This window comes from Rhinopithecus roxellana, chromosome 2 (assembly GCF_007565055.1).
Source record: "Rhinopithecus roxellana isolate Shanxi Qingling chromosome 2, ASM756505v1, whole genome shotgun sequence".
Taxonomy (NCBI): domain Eukaryota; kingdom Metazoa; phylum Chordata; class Mammalia; order Primates; family Cercopithecidae; genus Rhinopithecus; species Rhinopithecus roxellana.
In genome coordinates this window covers 52,975,340-52,995,848 of record NC_044550.1, presented here as the reverse complement: position 1 = coordinate 52,995,848, position 20,509 = coordinate 52,975,340, and the positions used below count along the sequence as shown (strand labels likewise).

The window sequence follows — 20,509 nt, the reverse complement described above, 5'->3', positions numbered from 1 at the left end:
AGCTGGTGCATGATCACCTCTCTCAGCTTTCAAAAGAGTTTGAGGCCAGGTGCGGTGGCTCACACCTGTAATCCCAGCACTTTCAGAGGCTGAGGCGGGCAGATCACCTGAGGTCAGGAGTTCGAGACCAGCCTGGCTAACATGGTGAAATCCTATCTCTACTAAAAATACAAAAATTAGCTGGGTGTGTTGTTGCGTGCCTGTAGGCCCAGCTATTCAGGAGACTGAGGCAGGAGAATTGCTTGAACCTAGGAGGCAGAGATTACAATGAGCTGAAGTGGCACCATGGAACTCCAGCCTGGGCGATTTCTACTTCTTGGCTATTGTGAATAATGCTACTATGAACATTCATGTACAGGTTTTTGTGTAGACTTTCATTTTTCTTGCTCTATGAGGAGCAAGAGCTCTGTGAGGAGATGGACGCAGAGCATCCATGTATAATAGAGAATTTGGCCTCGTCCCTGGTTCCTGGGAGGAGACTCTAAATCCTTGTAATTTCCAAAGTAACAGGAGTATCTTTGTTTTTCATGAGACTCTCAGATCACGCCTGAGTTTACACTAGTGAGGTGATGGAGCAAGATTCCGTCTCAAAAACAAACAAACAAACAGGAAAAAAAAAAAAAAACAGTATGTTGGAGTCAACTTCAAATCTCCATACGTTATGGATTAAAGTCAAGGTGGAATATCCTGAGATTGCCACAGAAGTACTGGAAAGCCTACTTCCATTTCCAACATCCTATCTTTGTGAAGCAGGGTTTTCTGCAGCGACAGCAACCAGAACAAGATTACGGAGTAGACTGGACATAAGCAACACACTTCGGGTGTTACTGTCCCTGGTGCCGAAAAGGTTGGGGATCGCTGCTGTAGACCATAGATCACTTTCCAGCTAGAGGCTCAGGAAGATAGCATACCTCCCTGTGGACCACAGCAGAGACCAAGGCTGCCTCTGCACTCTTCCTCAGGAAGTTGCCAACATCACTACATCATTCAGTTCACAAACAGTTCATTGTGGCCTCTTGCGTGTTGCAAACAGCATGATAGGCCCAGCACATAGTATAGCCCATCTCTTCTTCCTGGGTTTAAGTCAGTCTCCTTCTACTGTCTACCACTGTGTTATTTTATTTTGTACTATACATATATTTTTTTGAGACAGAATCTTACTATGTTGCCCAGGCTTATGTTGAACTCTTGGGCTGAATGGGTCCTCCTGCTTTAGGTCCCAAGTAGCTGAGATAAGAGGACCATACCCAGTTTATGTATTCTAATTTTTACTTTAAAAGTATTTTATGTATTTTATTTTATTTTTGAGACAGGGCCACTCCTATCGTCCAGGCTGGAGTGCAGTGGCTTAATCACGTTTTACTGCAGCCTCAACTTCCCAGGTTCAGGTAACTCTCCCACCTCAGCTTCCTGAGTAGCTGGGGCTACAGGTGTGCGCCACCATGCCAGGATAATTTTTGTAGAAGCAGAGTCCCACTCTGTGGCCCCAGTTGGTCTTGAATTCCTAGGCTCAAGCAGTCTTCCCACTTTGGCCTCCCAAAGTGTTGGGATTGTAGGTGTCAGCCACCACACCAGACCTAAAATAATTTTAAAACACACAAGTACTATATGAATACAATTTAATTCTAAAAATCCAGACACATAGAAATATATAGAGTAACAAAAGAGAGTCCACTACACTCCACCCCCAACCACTTTCACTCTGAAAATAGGCACATAAAGTTTAGAGTGTTACTACCATTCCTGAATTCTGCCACCAAGATCTTCTGGTCAGCTTTCTCTGTTTCTCTCTCTCTCTCTCTCTCTCTCTCTCTCTCTCTCTCTCTCTCCCCCCCCCCCCTCTATCTCCCCTTCCCCTCTTTCTCTCTCCTCTCTCTCTCTTTAAGAGACAGAGTCTCACTCCATAGCCTCAGTTGGAGTGTAGTAGCACAATCATGGCTCACTGTAGCCTACATTTCTGACCACCTACACTTCTGACCTATGGCTATATTTGGAAGCTCCCACATCCCCTTAAGGTCTGATAATTCACTAGAATGACACAGAACTCAGGAAAGTTCTATATTTGTGATTATGATTTTATTATAAAGGACACATATCAGAACCAGCCAAATGAAGAGACACATGGGGAGAGGTCTGGGAGGGTCCCAAACACAGAGCTGCTGTGCTGTCTCTGGGTGTGTCACCTTCTTGACACACTGACGTGTTCACAAACCAGGAAGTACAAACCACTGAGGTTCAGTATTCAGTATCGGGGTTCCATGAAGTAGAAACGATTAATTGAATCAACAGCCACAGGAATGGACTCAGACTCTAGCTTCCCTCCCCACTCTTCCCCTCCCAGGACACTGGGTGATATCACATGCCTCAAAGCCCCAACTCTCTCATCACATGATCAGTCCCCATCCTGAAGTTTTCTGAGGTGTCCAGCATGAGTCACCTCATTAGTGGAAACTCAGGTGTGATCTAAGAGCCCATGAAAAACAAAGATACTCCTATTACTTCAGAAATTACAAAGATTTAGAGTCTCTCCCCAGGAACCAGGGACGAGGCCAAATTCTCTATTATACAACAATAACCAAGAAAAATGAAAGTCTACACAAAAACCTGTGCATGAATGTTCATAGTAGCATTATTCATGATAGCCAAGAAGTGGAAATAATCCACATATCCATCAGCTAATGAATGGATAGGTAAAATAAGCTATATTCATATGTCTTGGAGGCCTCTAAGCTCACCCCTATATTTGATGAGAAGACCCACAGGATGTAGTCATACTCATGGTTAAGATTTATTACAGCAAAAGGATACAAAGCAAGATCAACTAAGGACAAAGTCAAGAGGAAGCCAGGCACAGGCTTCCAAGAGTCCTCTCCCAGTGGAGTCACACAGGATGAGATTAAATCCCCCAGCAATGAATTGTAATAACGTGTGAAATGGTATCTGCCAGGGAAACTCATTAGTGACTCAGTGCCTAAGGTTTTTACTGGGAGCTGATCATGTAGGCACCCTGTGCCTAGCATGTACCAAGATTGCAGACTCCAGGAGGAAAACAGGTGGATAGCACAAACCACAGAGTTCATACGAATAGTTAAGGCAGAGTAAACCATTCATATCATTTAGGGAATGGTGGGTGGGAATCTCCCCAAATTCAAGGTCCCAGACACCAGTCAAGGGCCAATCTGGTAAGCAGGCTTTTCTATTTATTTATTTATTTATTTATTTATTTATTTATTTATTTATTTTATTTTGAGATGGAGTCTCGCTCTGTTGCCCAGGCTGGAATGTGGTGGCGAGATCTTGGCTCACTGCAAGCTCCGCCTCCCGGGTTCACGCCATTCTACAGTCTCAGCCTCTCGAGTAGCTGGGACTACAGGCGCCTGCTACCACTCCGGGCTAATTTTTTGTATGTTTGGTAAAGACGGGGTTTCACCGTGCTAGCCAGGATGGTCTCGATCTCCTGACCTCGTGATCCGCCCACCTTGTCCTCCCAAAGTGCTGGGATTACAGGCGTGAGCCACCGCCCCCGGCCGTAAGCAGGCTTTTCTAAGGATAGCAGTCTCCAGCTTGCTGTGTTAATGCTTTTTTTTTTTTTCACACCACATGATAGACTATTATTCCGTGATAAAAAGGAATAAAGTACTGATAAGTGCTCCAACATGGATGAAGCTGAGAACATCACGCTAAGTGAAAAAGTCAGTAACACAAGGCCACATATTGTATGATTCCATGTATATGAAATGCCCAGAAGCAAATCTATAAAGACAGAACAGACAGTAGTGGTTGCCTAGCGCTGGGAGGCCAGAGGGAAATAAGGAGCAATTGCTAATAGGTAAATAATTTCTTTTTGGGGCGATACAAATGTTCGGAAATTGATTGCAGTAATGGGTACACAGCTTTGTCAATACACTAAAAACCGAAGAATTGTACTCTTTGAATAAATTAATTGCACAAAACGTGAATTATAGCTCAAAAAAGCTGTTAAAAATAAAGAATGTGGCCAGGTGCGGTGACTCACGCCTGTAATCCCAGCACTTTGGGAGGCCGAGGCAGGTGGATCACGAGGTCAAGAGATTGAGACCATCCTGGCCAACATGGTGAAACCCTGCCTCTACTAAAAATACAAAAAACAAGCAAACAAACAAAATGAGCTGAGCGTGGTGACGCGTGCCTGTAGTCCCAGCTACTCAGGAGGCTGAGACAGAAGAATCGCTTGAACGCGGGAGGCAGAGGTTGCAGTGAGCCAAGATCGCGCCACTGCACTCCAGCCTGGCAGCAGAGCAAGACTCCGTCTATAAATAAATAAATAGGCCGGGCGCAGTGGTTCATGCCTGTCATCCCAGCACTTTGGGAGCCCAAGGTAGGCAGATTACCTCACGTCAGGAGTTCGAGACTAGCCTGGCCAACATGACAAAACCCTGTCTCTATCAGAAAATACAAAAATTAGCTGGGCACAATGTCATGTGCCTGTGGTCCCAGCTACTCGGGAGGCTGAGGCAGGAGAATTGCTTGAACCCGCGAGACAGAGGTTGCAGTGAGCTGAGATCGTGCCACTGCACTCCAGCCTGGGCAACAGGGTGAGACACTGTGCCCCCAACCCCCAAAAAATAAAAAATAAAGAAACAGAAGTTGCTCATTTTAGTATAAGTGCCCTTTTATTTATTTATTTATTTTGCCTTTAGGAATATAAATTCAAAAATATTTGTAAGCAAAAAGCAAGAATAAAATCCCAAAGAAGAATGTAATTAGCTGAGGTTTTATACTTTTTGGGTGAACTTATAGAAATCTTCAATTTATTACATAATTTTTATTCATAAAGTTTGTATTTCCAATTATTGAATCAGCTGTTGATTGTAAGCAATGTGTGTCACAACTGCTAATTGACAGGAGTAACATCAGTGCTAGAAGAGAAAAATGCACATATATATTTGTGCTAATAGTTGTTATGCATGCCTCTATCCTTTTTTCTATACAATATACTGTACTACTAGCTAACATCAAAGGTCCTCCTTTAGAACAAAATACAGTAAATTAAGAAGTCCCCAGAGGCCAGGCGTGGTAGCTTACATCTGTAATCCCAGCACTTTGGGAGGCCCAGGCAGGCAGATCACTTGAGCTCAGGAGTTCAAGACCAGCCCAGCCAACATGGCGAAACCCTGTCCCTACTAAAAATAAAAATTAGGCTGGGCGCAGTGGCTTACACTTGTAATCCCAGCACTTTGGGAGGCCGAGGCGGGCAGATCACGAGGTCAGGAGTTTGAGACCAGCCTGACAAACACAGTAAAACCCTGTCTCTACTAAAAATACAAAAATTAGCTGGGCGTGGTGGTGGGCACCTGTAATCCCAGCTACTCGGGAGGCTGAGGCAGGAGAATCGCTTGTACCTGGGAGGCGGAGGTTAACAGAGCTAGACTCCATCTCAAAAAAAAAAAAAAAAATTAGCTGGGCATGGTGGCAGACACATGTAATCCCAGCTACTTGGGAGGCAGAGGTGGGAGAATCGCTTGAACCAGGGAAGCAGAGGTTGTAGTGAGCTGAGATCACGCCACTGCACTCCAGTCTGGGCCACACAGCAAGACTCTCTCAGAAAAAAAAAAAAAAGTCCCCAGAGACTTTAGCCATCTTAGCAGATCACCCTTGTGAACTCAAAAGGAAAGTGGAAACATGAGTTCTGAGTAGGTAAATGGATCTGCTGACATTACCAGCCCAGCATTCTCCAGGCTCTTCATTTGATGCAGAAAGACCTAGTCTTGCCTCTTGATAGTCACAGCAGAACTGCTGGGTGGGTTCTCCTATACACAAACTTCTGGGCATTCTTTTCTTCCCTTTGTTTCAGAAGTACTATTATATATCCTTCACTGGCTCTGTGCTGTATCCAAAGCAGTTTTTTCTGTTTCATTTTCCTGTGAAAAAATTAAATTCCCCGTTTTTTTGTTCTTTCTAACATCCCCCTTCTACAACAGTCTCTTTATGACTCCAGATTCCCACAGTTCTTTTTTTTAATCCCAGCTATTTGTCTACATATCCGAAAATTATTTCTACCAACAGCTTCCCATTTTCTTAGTGCATGTCTTCCAGCTGTTGGCTTACCAAGAGAGATTTAGACAAACTAAAATACATTAAATATGTATATGATTGATATGCTCTTTAACTTTCTATTTTTAAGTAATATTTTTAAGTAAATTTCTATGTTCTAAGTAATATCTTTTTTTTTTTTTTGGAGACAGACTCTCGCTCTGTCCCCAAGACTGGAGTGCAGTGGCACGATCTCTACTCACTGAAAGCTCTGTCTCCCAGGTTCACGCCATTCTCCTGACTCAGCCTCCTGAGTAGCTGGGACTACAGGCGCCCGCCACCACGCCTGGCTAATTGTTTTGTATTTTTTTAGTAGAGACGGGGTTTCGTCGGGTCAGCCAGGATGGTCTTGATCTCCTGACCTCGTGATCCGCCTGCCTCGGCCTCCCAAAGTGCTGGGATTATAGGCGTGAGCCACCATGCTGGGCTGAGTAATATCTATTTTTAAGTTACTTATTTTTAAAATAAAAATGTCACATTATAGAAAATTCATAAAATATGGGTTTTTTTCTTCTTTTTCCTGTTTTTTAAAAATATTTGCTGTTAAAAAATAGTCCTCACCATTGTTTAAGTTTGAAAAACGCCCACACTTAATTATTTCTTTCTTTCTTTTTGTTTTTTTGAGTTGGGGTCACCCAGGCTGGAGTTCAGTGCCACAATCTCTGCTCACTGCAACCTCTGCCTCCTGGGCTCAAGCAATTTGCCAACTTCAGCCTCCCAAGTAGCTGGGACCACAGGCATGCACCACCACACCCAGCTAATTTTTTGTATTCTGTATTTTTCGCAGAGACGGGTTTCACTGTGTTGCCCAGGTTGACCTCGAACTCCTGGCCTCAAGTCATCTGCCCGCCTCGGCCTCCCAAAGTGCTGGGATTACAAGCGTGAGCCACCACTCCAGGCCAAACAATTATTTCAATTATTCTTCCTGCGTAGAAAGTGAAGGAGCAAATATTTGTGATACCTAACGGTCATTTTAGGAAGCCTAAAGATATTTTAAGGATAAAAGACATCTTAACATTTTTATTATTCTGAATTTAGGGCCTAAAATAAAGGCAGAGTGAAGAAGAATTGTCAGAAGATATAAGGTATGAACAGAAATTTTAATTTCTAAAGCCCAAGACCTCTGGGTGCGGTGACTAATACCTGTATTCCCAGCACTTTGGGAGGCCGAGGCGGGCTGGTCACTTGAGGTCAGGAGCTGGAGACCAGCCTGCCAACATGGTGAAACCCTGACTCTACTAAAAATACAAAAATTAGCCAGGCATGGTTATGCGCCTGGTGGTGTAATCCCAGCTACTTGGGAGGCCAAGGCAGGAGAATCACTTGAACCTGGGAGGTGGAGGCTGCTGTGAACCTAAATTGCACCACTGCACTCCAGCCTGGTCAACAAAGGAGACTCTGTCTCAAATTAAAAAAAAAAAAAAATTATCTGCACATGGCGGCACATGCCTGTAGCTCCAGCTACTGGAGAGGCTGAGGTAGGAGGATGGCTTGAACCTGGGAGGTCAAGGCTGCAGTGAGTGGAGACTGCACCACTGCATTCCAGCCTGGGTGACAGAGCGAGACCCTAATAAAACAAACAAAAACTTCAAAAGATAGCTAAAGTTATTATACATATTTTAAAACCACATCAGTAGGGAACAGTTCATTACTGGCAACTTAACTGAAAAGTGAGGAATTTTTGGTCAAAATTATTCCAGAGTATGTCAAGAAGTCTAGAGAATCAATAGAATATTTGGTGTTTAGAAAGAATAGCTGTTATCTGGTCACAGACTATCTTGGTCATTTTCCAAAAAGAAAACCCAAATTCTAATTTTACTCTTTTTTATTTTAGAATATCATCCATGTAACAATTGTTAGTCAAGAATTTATCTGTTTTTAATAAATCTACTAACATTGATTTCACCTTAAATTTTTTTTAACCATTTATAGATGATTCTTCAATTGATCTTAATATACATTTATATGTGTGTGTTTAGACATATATAATTACATGGCTATGTAAATAAGTTACAAAATTAAAGCTTTTAACTTTAACATAAAATTAATCCAATCAGTATATTAAACAAATCAATGTATTTATACTTGAAATTATAATGTAAATATATCAAGAATTTATTTAATAAACTAAATTATCTTGCATACATATTCATATTTCTCTGTAATTATTATGAGTATAGTCTTTATTGTTTTATTAATTATCACTTTTAACCAAAGCAACCAACTTCTGTTTTTTGCAGGCAAGTCTAGAAGACAGAAAATCAAGAAATATCTACCTAATTTTTTTGGTACACATTTTAGACTATCTTCCTAAATGTTAAGCTGGCAAAACAAACCCATATATGATATCATCCAAAGCATTTGCACAGTTTATTTTTGCTTGTTTGCTTATTTTATTTTTTATCAGATCCCCTGTTCTGAAAAGCACATTTGCACATCCTTTGTGTAGTCATTTTATAACGTTATGAGAATAAGAATAGATAAAATCTGTATTTAGTGACCAGAGGTTTTTTTGTTTGTTTTTGTTTTTAATCACTTGACACTTTATTGAGCAAGATTTAGCATCTTTGCCTTCGTTGTACACAGCTGAAGCGTGAACCCAGGGAGGGGAGGACTGCCTGGCTTTCCTTGGTGGGGGAGGTGTGCACCCTGCAGCCCATGTTCTGGTGGCTGCTGTAGCCCCAAGGATGGGTGTCCTTCCAGTCATCCCACTCCCGAGCTCTGTAGAGTGTTTGTTCATCATGCTCTTTCTCCTTTTCTTCTTGATGTTCCTGTTGCTGAGCTGCTTTTCTGAATTTATCTGGTGTTGCCTTGCCTATTCCCTGATCTGGTAATTCTCCATATTTCCGATGTTGCTCATACCAGTCACTCACCGTCATAGTTGCCAGACTTGGATAACCTGCTCCAAACACTTTGACTTGGGCAGTATTCTGAGTGAGAATGAAGGGTTTCACTGGAGGCTTCTCCTGGTGAGATGAGTTAGAAGTTGATGCCTTTTGGGCCAGGTATGGTGGCTCATGCCTGTAATGCCAGCACTTTGGGAGGCCAAGGCAGAAGGATCACCTGAGGTCAGGAGTTCCAGACCAGCCCGACCAATATGGAGAAACCCCATCTCTAGTAAAAATACAAAATTAGCCGGGTGTGGTGGCACATGCCTATAATCCCAGCTACTAGGAAGTCTGAGGCAGGAGAATCACTTGAACCCGGGAGGCGGAGGTTGCCATGAGCCGAAATCAGGCCATTGCACTCCAGCCTGGGCAACAAGAGCAAAACTCCGTCTCAAAAAAAAAAAATTAAAAAATAAAAAAAGTTGATACCTCTTGAAGAGTCTCTTTCTCTCATGATCTTAATTTCCTGGTCAATGCTCTTAATCTCTTCTAAGATGATATCAATCCACCTCTGAAGGTAAAGAAGATAATATTTACAAACACGCTCATCATCTGCTTGACCTGCTTGACCACTTTCCACAGCAGATTTCATTTCAGACAACCTATGCTCCAACTCCTTCTTCTGCTTGTATCTCTCTTCTTTACCCTGTCTTTGAGATGCCATAGCAACGAGGCTAGGATAAGCCACGGAGGAATTAGCAGTGTGATTTTCGGCTGAGTTGCTCTTGGCTTTGGTCAGCTCAAACTCTGCCACATGATAGCAATGACACTGAGTTAAGTAGTTTATAAAGTGTTCTCGAGCCCGCTGCAAATGATCTAGATGCTTGCTGGGGTTGACTTGTTTCGTGGTGAGGGCTCCTTGAAACGCTGGCACCAACAGGCACTTCAGGTCGGTGGACGCAATCTCTTCCAAATCTTCATTTCGGCTGAACAACTCGAGCGGCGGTAACATTTCGGCAGCCTTATCAAGGAGGTCCAGGCGCTTGAACACCTTCTCCTGGACTGTCCGGGAACCGGCGGGTTCAGTCGCTACTTCTACTTCGTCCAGAATCTGTTTGCCGGTTTCCAACAGCCCGGGGGGCAGCGGAAGCAGTAGTTCGTCCTCAGCAACCATCTTAGGGAGGGCTTTTTTTAACCTTTCTTTTTCTTTATATTATAAAATTTCCACACATGCATCAGTGGTTCCTTTGAAGACATCACAAGTCTCAGAAGATTAAGATTTTTCCATCATATGCTATGACCAGAGTTTTATATCATTTTTTAACTTAAAATTGTTCAAGTATCCAAAGATCACATATCAATTAATTTGTTGTATAAGTTCTTAAGATTTTAAGAACTTAGAAATTAAAATTTTAACACATTTTATAGTATTACAGGAATTTCACGTAATCAAAACCTTTTAAAAGACATCTGTAATTAATTACATTTTTATTTAATTAAGCACCATATTATATTTTCAATCTTACACAATTTTTGGAAATAATAAGTTATTTGACTCTTAAGCCCAATATAAAAATTTAGAAAGTTTAAAGCATTAGAAATTTAACTTTAGTATTATGAAAATTAAAATACAGTATTAGCATTTTTACATAACAAAATACCATTTTTAACTTTTTCTGTTTAGAAATTTTTGATTATTTATGTGGACTAGATTTTCTAGAGTGCACACATGACAACAAAATGATTTTTTTTTTAGTCAATTCACCTTCAAAATTTCTTGAGGGAGGATAGGAGGGAGAAAACAGGAAAAGAAAGTGAGAAGAATCCAGGCACAGTGGCGTGCACCTATAGTCCCAGCTACTCAGGAAACCGAGGCAGGAGAATCGCTTAAGGCCAGGGGTTCTCGGGTGTAGTGTACTATAATCACACCTCTGGATAGCCACTGCACTCCAGCCTGGGTGACATAGTGTGACTCTGTCTCTTTAAAAAAAAGAAAGAAAAGAGAAGAAAAAGCAGGAGCCAGTTATAGATACATGTACAATTATTGGAGAAAAGCTAATAATCTTTCTGCTCTAAGGAGAGGGAAAAAGTTTAGATATAGAAAAACCCAATTCAGGATACACATGCACACACACGAGTTTTACATCTGGTTGGTTGAAACAGTAACTTGGGCCCTTCACAATTTTGCCAACTCACAGAATAAAGCAGCCAATATTTATTAAACCCCTACGAATGGAAATGAAGGATGTTTCGGGAGGGAGGGAATCTTTCATTAAACTAAATGATCTCTCTTTTAGAAAGATAAGACAAAAAGGAAAGACATTTAAAAAAAGAGAAAAAAATTAATAAAAAAGAAAAAGAATAGAGAAGACAGTCTCCTCATAAGACTTGGGTTTTTTTTTTTTTTTCCTTTTTCATTTTAAGACATGTCTAAAATGAACAATCTTATTTGAGCCAAAGTTCTCCAGAGTAGCCTCTACAATTCACTGTCCTCTGTGAAGTTATGCCAGGAAGTAGTGTAAGTATCTTGGAGGCAAACCACAAGAGGCTGGCTCGTGGTAAAAAATAAAAATATTACTTTTATAAGTAATATAAAAAGAAACTGTTTTTAAATACATTGTGTCTCTCTTTTTGAAATACAAAATATAAAAGAAAAACTCATGAATTTGGGCCCTAAGACCAAGGATAAATTGCTCTGCCTGCTGACTCAAGAAATCAGCATGACTCTAAAGGGCCAAAGAGATAATAAAAGTCCAGATTCAATGCAAAACCCATGTAATCAAGGACAGAGAGGCCTAATGCAGGGGAGACTCAAGAAGTCTCAGATGTGCATATTATTACCAAGGGTTCTGGTTCATGGTAGCAAGGATCTTGGCCATACCTCCATGATATTGTTCCAGCCCAATCAGCCTCAGACCATCAGGGACAAATCTGTAGTTGAAAGAAGTACGGTTTACTGACTTGCTACAACAAGAGAGGCTGCACATCAGAGAAACTATGAGATATGTCACCAAACAAAAGAAAAGATAAGATGGGGGCTAGGCGCGGTGGCCCAAGCCTATAATCCCAGCACTTTGGGAGGCCAAGGAGGTCTGATCACTTGAGCCCAGGAGTTTGAGACTAGCCTAGGCAATGTGGTGAAACCCTGTCTCTACAGAAAATACAAAAATATTAGTCTGGCATGCTGGCACACGCCTGTGGTCCCAGCTACTCAGGAGACTGAGGTGGGAGGATCACTTGAACCCAGGAGGTGGAGGCTGCAGTGAGCTGTGATTGCACCACTACACTCCAGCCTGGGCTACAGTGAGAACCTGCGTCAAAAAAAAAAAGATAGGGGCCGGGCATGGTGGCTCACACCTGTAATCCCAGCACTTTGGGAGGCCAAGGCAGGCGGATCACGAGGTCAAGAGATCGACACCATCCTGGTCAACACGGTGAAACCCTGTCTCTACTAAAAACACAATAATTAGCAGGGCATGGTGGCACATGGGGAGTAGCTGTGGTCCCAGCTACTGGGGAGGCTAAGGCAGGAGAATCACTTGAATCCGGGGGGTGGAGGCTGCAGTGAGCCCAGATCACGCCACTGCACTCCAACCTGGTAACAAGAGCGAGACTCTGTCTCAAAAAAAAAAAAAGATAGGATTTGGGGAAGAGAGACATTTAGGCGAAAATTAAATAAAGATAGGATCAAAGCAAAATAGGGTTGTATGTAAAGTGGGACAACATCAGATCTGGACTGCAAAGGAGAACAGGTTCCTATTTCTTTTATTTTTTTTCTTTTCTTTTTCTTTCTTTTTTTTTTTTTTTTTGAGACAGAGTCTCACTCTGTCACCCAGGCTGGAGTGCAGTGGCACAATCTCGGCTCACTGCAGCCTCTGCCTCCTGGGGTCAAGCGATCCTCCTGCCTCAGGCTCCTGAGTAGCTGGGACCACAGGCGCCCGCCACCACACCCAGCTAATTTTGGTATTTTTAGTAGAGACAAGGTTTTGCCACGTTGGCCAGGTTGGTCTTGAACTTTTACTTGAAAGTAAAATTTCTAATTTTACTTCTTTTAACTTCTAATTTCTAATTTAGAATTTCTAATTCTCAGGTGATCTGCCTGCCCTGGCCCCTCAAAGTGCTGGGATTACAGGGGTGAGCCACCATGCCTGGCCATGGTTCCCATTTCTTTGGGTACTAGAAAGTTAAGGTGGAATGTTGTTTTCACAAAGTCCTCTGAAGCTTTGCACCTGGATTGGAAATTAAAGTTGCTTCTTTGTGCCTTAGATGTTCCAAGTAAGGGTGGCATATTTCATTCTTTCTGACATAATTTCAAACTGGTTTCTATTCTATCATTTCAGGGAACGAAGCTTCTCAGTCAGAGAGAAAACAGTAGTCACTCCAGGAAGGGGGTGTTTTGATGCTTTACAGCTGCAGCATGTCCTTGAGGGAAAGATTATTTCTCTTTAACTTTGCAGCTAACTTTATTTGTATGTGTCCTCCCAGATTCATGCATAGCAGGGCATAGTTTTATTTTCTCAGTCCCAGTTAATTTATTTTCTCGGTTTTAAAGTCTGAAGAAATGGGCCAGGCACCGTGGCTCACTCCTGTAATGCCAGCACATCGGGAGGCTGAGGTGGGTGGATCACTTGAGGTTAGGAATTCGAGACCAGCCTGGCCAACATGGTGAAACCCCGTCTCTACTAAAAATACACAACTAGCTGGGTGTGGTGGCAGGTGCCTGTAGTCCCAGTTACTCAGGAGGCTGAGACAGGAGAACTGCTTGGACCTGGGAGGCAGAGGTTGCAGTGAGCCGAGATCACGTCATTGCCCTCCAGCCTGGGTGACAGAGTGAGACTGTCTCAAAAAAATAAAATAAAATAAAATAGCCTGCAGAAACAGTGAGATAGTGTTCTCTCTAACACCATTCAGGACAGAAAGAAAAAAAGAAAAAGAAAATGAATAAGCATTGAGATTTTACAGATCAACTCTTACTAGTCTAACATAGTTAAGGGATATGGACTGGTATGTAGATGGTCTTGCTAAACTTTTCCACAAGAATCCAAGCTAGGGAAAACACCTTTGAACACAATAGTGGCATGCAGGTTGATGTACAGAAAAGGGCACAGGCTGTCTAGCCAGCCAGGTTTGAATTCTGTCTCTAACAGGACAAGACATGGGCAAATTATTTGTCCTTGCTGAGGTTTTAATTAACAGATGTTCATGGAGCTAGTTACTCTACACACTCTAAACTGGATTTCTCTCATCAGGGTTATTGTGAGAATTAAATATGTTAACAGGCAAATATATTTAGCACTGTTCCTGTCCCCCAAAATATGCTCTCTTGAGTCTTGAAATGTAAAGAAAATTCTGGAGGAGGAGACTTGTTGGCATTCAGGATCCTAACAAATAGGGGCAGAAATGATTGCAGCTTGCATGAGGGGAGCAGGAGGCTAAGGATAATCTTTTTTTTTTTTTTTTTGAGACGGAGTCTGGCTCTGTCGCCCAGGCTGGAGTGCAGTGGCAGGATCTCAGCTCACTGCAAGCTCCGCCTCCCAGGTTTACGCCATTCTCCTGCCTCAGCCTCCGGAGTAGCTGGGACTACAGGCGCCCGCCACCTTGCCTGGCTAGTTTTTTGTATTTTTTTAGTAGAGACAGGGTTTCACCGTGTTAGCCAGGATGGTCTCGATCTCCTGACCTTGTGATCCGCCCATCTCGGCCTCCCAAAGTGCTGGGATTACAGGTGTGAGCCACTGCGCCCGGCAGGATAATCTTTAAGAACCAGAGACATACGGTATTTTTCCTAAAATGATCTTTTTCATATATTAATATTTCTGAAATCAGGATATAATATAAAATCTATTATGTATATTTAATAGAATATTTCTTAATTTCGACTAGAATAGATCACTTTTAAAAATATATATATATTCTTTCTTTTTGCAGAGATGGGGTTTCACTACATTGTCCAGGCTGGTCTCGAGCTCCTGTGCTCAAGCAGTCCTCCCACATTAGCCTCCCAGAGTGCTGGGGTTATAGGCGTCAACCACCACACCCAGTCTAACATGGATAGATCTCTCAATGGTTGTTATTTTCTTTTAATTTCTAATTTTACTGCATTGCAAATAGTGAAATGGCCTGATTTCTGTCTTTTGAAATGTGTTGTAATTTTCTTTGTGTCTTAAAGCATAATCAGTTTTTTATATCTATTTCCTTTTTTTTTCTTTGAGACAGAGTCTTGCTTTCTTACCCAGGCTGGAGTCCAGTGGCAAGATCTCGGCTCACTGTAACCTCCGCCTCCCAAGTTCAAGCGATTCTCCTGTCTCAGCCTCCCTAGTAGCTAGGATTACAGGCATGCGCCACCATACCCAGCTAATTTGTGTATTTTTTTTCAGTAGAGACAGGGTTTCATCATGTTGGCCAGGCTGGTCTCAAACTCTTGACCTCAGGTGATCCCACCTGCCTTGGCCTCCCAGAGTGCTAGGATTACAGGTATGAGCCACTGTGCCTGGCCTATATCTATGCCTTTAAATCAAACTTGCTCATTACATTACTTAAATCATAAATAGCCTTATTTTTATTTATTTGATGTGTTGATTTTGTGAGAGATGTGTGTGAAAATCTCCCATTATGATTCAGAATTTGTTCAATTTTCCTTGATTACTAAAAGTGTTGGCATATTGTTTGGTTCATAAAGATTCAAAACTATGATATCTGCCAGGTGTTTTAGATTTTTATTAATATGAAATATCGCACATTATCTCTGTTACAGCTTTTTACCCTGAATGCAGTTTTCTCTGTTACCAAATATTGTTAGTATTGCAGTTCTGTATGTTTTCTAATGCCAATATTTTTAGTCTTCTAGTATCATTTTCTTTTGGGTATGTCTCCTAGAAACAGCACATCCAAGTCTTCTGTTTATTTTTTCTTCTGTATTTTTTAGGTGAATTTAATTCATTGACACTGTGATAACTGTTATGTTTGGGCATATTCTGGTCATCTTATTTTGTACCTTCAATTTATCATGCTTTCTTCTTGGAGTATTATCATTTCTTTCTTTCCAGCTATGGCGGACATACTGTAAGGTGGCGTCCCATTATCTCCACTTCTAATATTCATACATTTGTGTAGTCCCCTGCCTTGAGTGCAAGCAGCACTTGTTACTTGTTTCCAACCAACAGAATATGGCAAAGGTGATAGGATGTCATTTGTAATGATCTTACCCTACTTGAGACTCTGTCTTGCTATCAGACTCCCTCTAGAGACCCTTTTTGCTGGCTTAAAGTGGATAAGAATAGTTTTAGGTTCAAAAAAGAAACTTATATTGTACCTCAGAGTATTATTTTATTTATTTATTTATTTATTTATTTATTTATTTATTTATTTATATTTTTTTGAGACTGAGTCTGCCTCTGTCGCCCAGGCTGGAGTGCAGTGGCGCGATCTCCCTTCACTGCAAGCTCTGCCTCCTGGGTTCATGCCACTCTCCTGCCTCAGCCTCCTCAGTAGCTGGGACTACAGGCACCCGCTACCACTCCCTGCTAATGTTTTGTATTTTTAGTAGAGACGGGGTTTCACCGTGTTAGCCAGGATGGTCTCGATCTCCTGACCTCATGATCAGCCCGCCTCAGCCTCCCAAAGTGCTGAGATTACAGGCATGAGCCACCGCTCCCGGCCTAAAATTTCTTTTTTGAGACAAGGTATTGCTTTGTTGCCCAGGCTGGAGTGCAGTGATGTGATCCTGGCTCACTGCAGCCTCGACCTCCTGGGCTGAAGCTATCCTCCCACCTTAGCCTCCAGAGTAGCTGAGACTACAGGCACACACCACACACTGAGGTGGGCAGAGGCTGAGGCAGAAGGATTGCTTGAGCCCAGGAGTTTGCAGCTGCAATGAGTAGTGAATGTACCACTGCACTGCAGCCTAAGAAACAGAGCAAGAGAGCCTGTTAAAAAAATAGATAGGGCCAGGCGCAGTGGCTCATGCCTATAATCCCAGCACTTTGGGAGGCTGAGGCCGGTGGATCACCTGAAGTCAGGAGTTCGAGACCAGCCTGGCCAAACATGGGGAAACCCTGTCTCTACTAAAAATACAAAAAAATTAGCCGGGCATGGTGGCGGGTGCCTGTATTCCCAGCTACTTGGGAGGCAAGGCAGAAGAATCGCTTGAACCTGGGAGGCAGAGGTAGCAGTGAGCCGAGAACGTGCCAGTGCACTCCAGCCTGGGCAAAAACTGTGAAACTCCATCTCAAAATAAAATAAAATAAATAGATAAATTACAAAAAAAAAAAACTGATTCTGATTAAATAATTTCAGAGAAATAAAAAGAACATTTATGGTCGGGTAAGGTGGCTCACGCCTATAATCCCAGCACTTTGGGAGGCCAAGGCGGAAGGATCACTTGAGCCAGGAGGTTCAGGCTGCAGTGAGAGAGAAAAGATGTTCATGAGAGAGAAAAGATGTTCATGAGAGAACATGAACCAGAAAAGAAAATAAATAAAAATTTAAAAAAGAGATATTATTTTTAAAATAAAATATATATATCACCAATTTTACCATGTGCAGTTTTAGGTAAAATCATTTTTATTTGATGTCATTACTAACAGTAATATTCATTTTAAATTTGACAAAAGACTGAGTCTCACTGGAGTGAGACTGGAGTGCTCAGGCTGGAGTGCAGTGGCATGATCTCTGCTCACTGCAACTTCTGCCTCTCAGGTTCAAGCAATTCTCCTGCCTCAGCCTCCCGAGTAGCTGGGACTACAGATGCCCGCCATCACGCCGGGCTAATTTTTTGTGTTTTAGTACAGACGGGGTTTCACCGTGTTGTCCAGGCTGGTCTCCAACCCCTGAGCTCAGGCAATCCGCCTGCCTCGGCCTCCCAAAGTGCTAGGATTACAGGCGTGAGCCACTGTGTGCCCGGCTGATAATGTGCACTTTTTCTTAGAAAATCCATGAGAAATAATGAGTAATTCCTTTTTCATCATTCGGGCTTCATCCATTGTACTAGATGCTGTAATACATTACTAATCTAATTTTCCCACATACTTATTAAGTTTCTGTATAAAGTAGTAACTGTCCACACTGTGACGAATACAAATAATAAATCGTGGTATATTAAATATTCTGAATGGTCAAATTGACGGTCAAAATACCCTGCTTCACTGTCAAACGTATAAGGCAAATAATCCAATTTTTTTTTTTGCGTTTTGGGAACTACTAATTAGTTCAGTCATATTAAAATGTAAAGAAAGAAAACTAGGCCAGGCACATTGGCTCACATCTGTAATCTCAGCTCGTTGGGGGGCCTAGGCGGGTGGATCATGAGGTCAGGAGATCGACACCATCCTGGCCAACATGGTGAAACCCCACCTCTACTAAAAATACAAAAATTAGCCGGGCGTGGTGGCGGAGGCCTGTAGTCCTAGCTACTCGGGAGGCTGAGGCAGGAGAATTGCTTGAACCCGGGAGGTAGAGGTTGCAGTGAGCTGAGATCACGCCATTGCACTCCAGCCTGGGTGACAGGGCAAGACTCCCTCTCAAAAAAAGAAAGAAAGAGAGAAAGAGAAAGAGAAAGAAAGAAAACTAAAAGAACTTTAAGTTACCATTACATCTGTCTTAAGCTGGAAAAAAAAAAAGTTAAGACCAATGTTGGCAAACATAACAAAATCAAATTAATAATATAAAAATTGTATAAGTGGCTCTGTAGATTATTCAGTCTTTTTGGAGAGCAATATGGCAATAGTGATAAATTATACTACTTTGGGAAATGTACAACAAACAATTATTGCAATCCAAAGGAATAAAGGATATTGTACAATGAGGTTTATAGTATAGTCTTCATAACAAAACTCTGAAAACTAAATTTTATCCATGATGTTATAAAAGCGGTGGAATGTATACAATCCCAGCACTTTGGGAGGCTGAGACAGGCGATCACGAGGTCAGGAGATCGAGACCATCCTGGCTAACACGGTGAAACCCCGTCTCTACTAAAAAATACAAAAAAACTAGCCGGGCGAGGTGGCGGGCGCCTGTAGTCCCAGCTACTCGGGAGGCTGAGGCAGGAGAATGGCGTGAACCCGGGAGGCGGAGCTTGCAGTGAGCTGAGATCTGGCCACTGCACTCCAGTCCTGGGTGACAGAGCGAGACTCCGTCTCAAAAAAAAAAAAAAAAATATATATATATATATATACACACACACACACACACACTTATCTATGAACATTTAGTTTTTTTTTTTTTTTTGAGACAGAGTCTTGCTCCCTCACCCAGGCTGGAGTGCAGTGGTGTGATCTCGGCTCACTGCAAGCTCTGCCTCCCGGGTTCACGCCATTCTCCTGCCTCAGCCTCCCGAGTAGCTGGGACTATAGGTGCCCACCGCCACACCCGGCTAATTTTTTGTATTTTTAGTAGAGACGGGGTTTCACCGTGTTAGCCAGGATGGTCTGGATCTCCTGACCTTGTGATCAGCCCGCCTCGGCCTCTCGAAGTGCTGGGATTACAGGCTTGAGCCACCACGCCTAGCCAAACATTTAGTTTTTTACAGTAGTCGATGTCATTTACATTTTCCCACATTTATACCATGTTCTTTCCCTTTTATTCCTTTATGTATCCCAGGGACTTCTATGTGGGATCACTTTTCTTCCACAATTAGTATTAGCTTTAGAATTTCTGTTGGTGACAGCTTTCTGGTGATTACATGTTAATTTTTTTCTTGCAGAAGATTATCAGATGTCTTTTATCACCCCAAATCTTTTTTTTTTTTTTTTTTTTAAGAGACAAGGTCGTCTCACTCTGTCTCCTATGCTGGAGTGGAGTGGCACCATCATAGCTTACTGCAGCCTTGACCTCCTGGGCTCAAGTGATCCTCCCACATCAGCCTCCTGAGTAGCTGGGACCATAGGCACGCACTACACTCAGCTAATCTTTTAATGTTTTGTTAAAACAGGATCTTGCTATGTTCCCCAGGCTGCTCTCGAACTCCTGAGCTCAAGCGATCCTTCCCTCTCTTCCAAAGTGCTGGAATTACAGCCATGAGCCATTGCACCTGGAGTCACCTCCAATCTTAAAATAATTTTGACTGATTGGCAATTCTCAGCTGTAGTTACTCTCAACACATTCAGCACATCATTCCACTGTTAACTGTTTTTCACAGTTTCTATTCAGAGGTCAAAAAAGTCAAAAATCAGCTTTACTGTTGCTCCTTTTTCTTTTCTTTCTTTTGTTCTTTGTTTTCTTTTCTTTTCTTTTTTTGAGACAGGATCTTGCTCTGTCACTCAGGCTGGAGTGCAGTGCCATGATCACCGCTCACTACAGCCTCGACTTCCTGGGCTCAAGTGATCCTCCCATCTCAGCCTCCAAAGTAGCTGGGACTACAGGTTCGTGGCCACCTTGCCCTGCAATTTTTATTTTTATTTTTATTTTTTATTAGAGATGAGGTCTCCCTATGTTGCCCAGGCTGGTATTAAACTCCTGGGCTCAACCAGTCCTCCCACTTTGGCCTCCCAAAGTGCTGAGATTATAGGCAGGAGCCCTTGCACCCAGCCAGTTGTGGGTTTGTTTTTAGATAGTCTTTATTGGGTTGTGGAAGTTCCTTCTGCATTCGTCTGCTCAGGCTACCATAAGAAAAT

At 42.3% G+C, this 20,509-nt stretch overlaps 1 protein-coding gene and 1 non-coding gene across 2 annotated transcripts; both read right to left on the bottom strand.

Moving 5' to 3' along the window:
- Positions 1–8,630: 8,630 nt before the first annotated feature.
- LOC104658843 (immunoglobulin-binding protein 1-like) lies at positions 8,631–10,074 on the bottom strand. The gene is made up of 2 exons (XM_010358965.2): positions 9,390–10,074; positions 8,631–9,067 (listed from the first exon to the last, which is right to left on the bottom strand). Exons 1-2 carry the CDS (start codon positions 10,072–10,074, stop codon positions 8,631–8,633), a joined length of 1,122 nt encoding a protein of 373 aa, XP_010357267.1.
- Positions 10,075–10,130: 56 nt separating this feature from the next.
- On the bottom strand, positions 10,131–10,197 carry LOC115896226. Its single transcript, XR_004056143.1, has one exon. It is a non-coding gene; the product is annotated as a small nucleolar RNA SNORD42 (small nucleolar RNA).
- Positions 10,198–20,509: the final 10,312 nt, after the last annotated feature.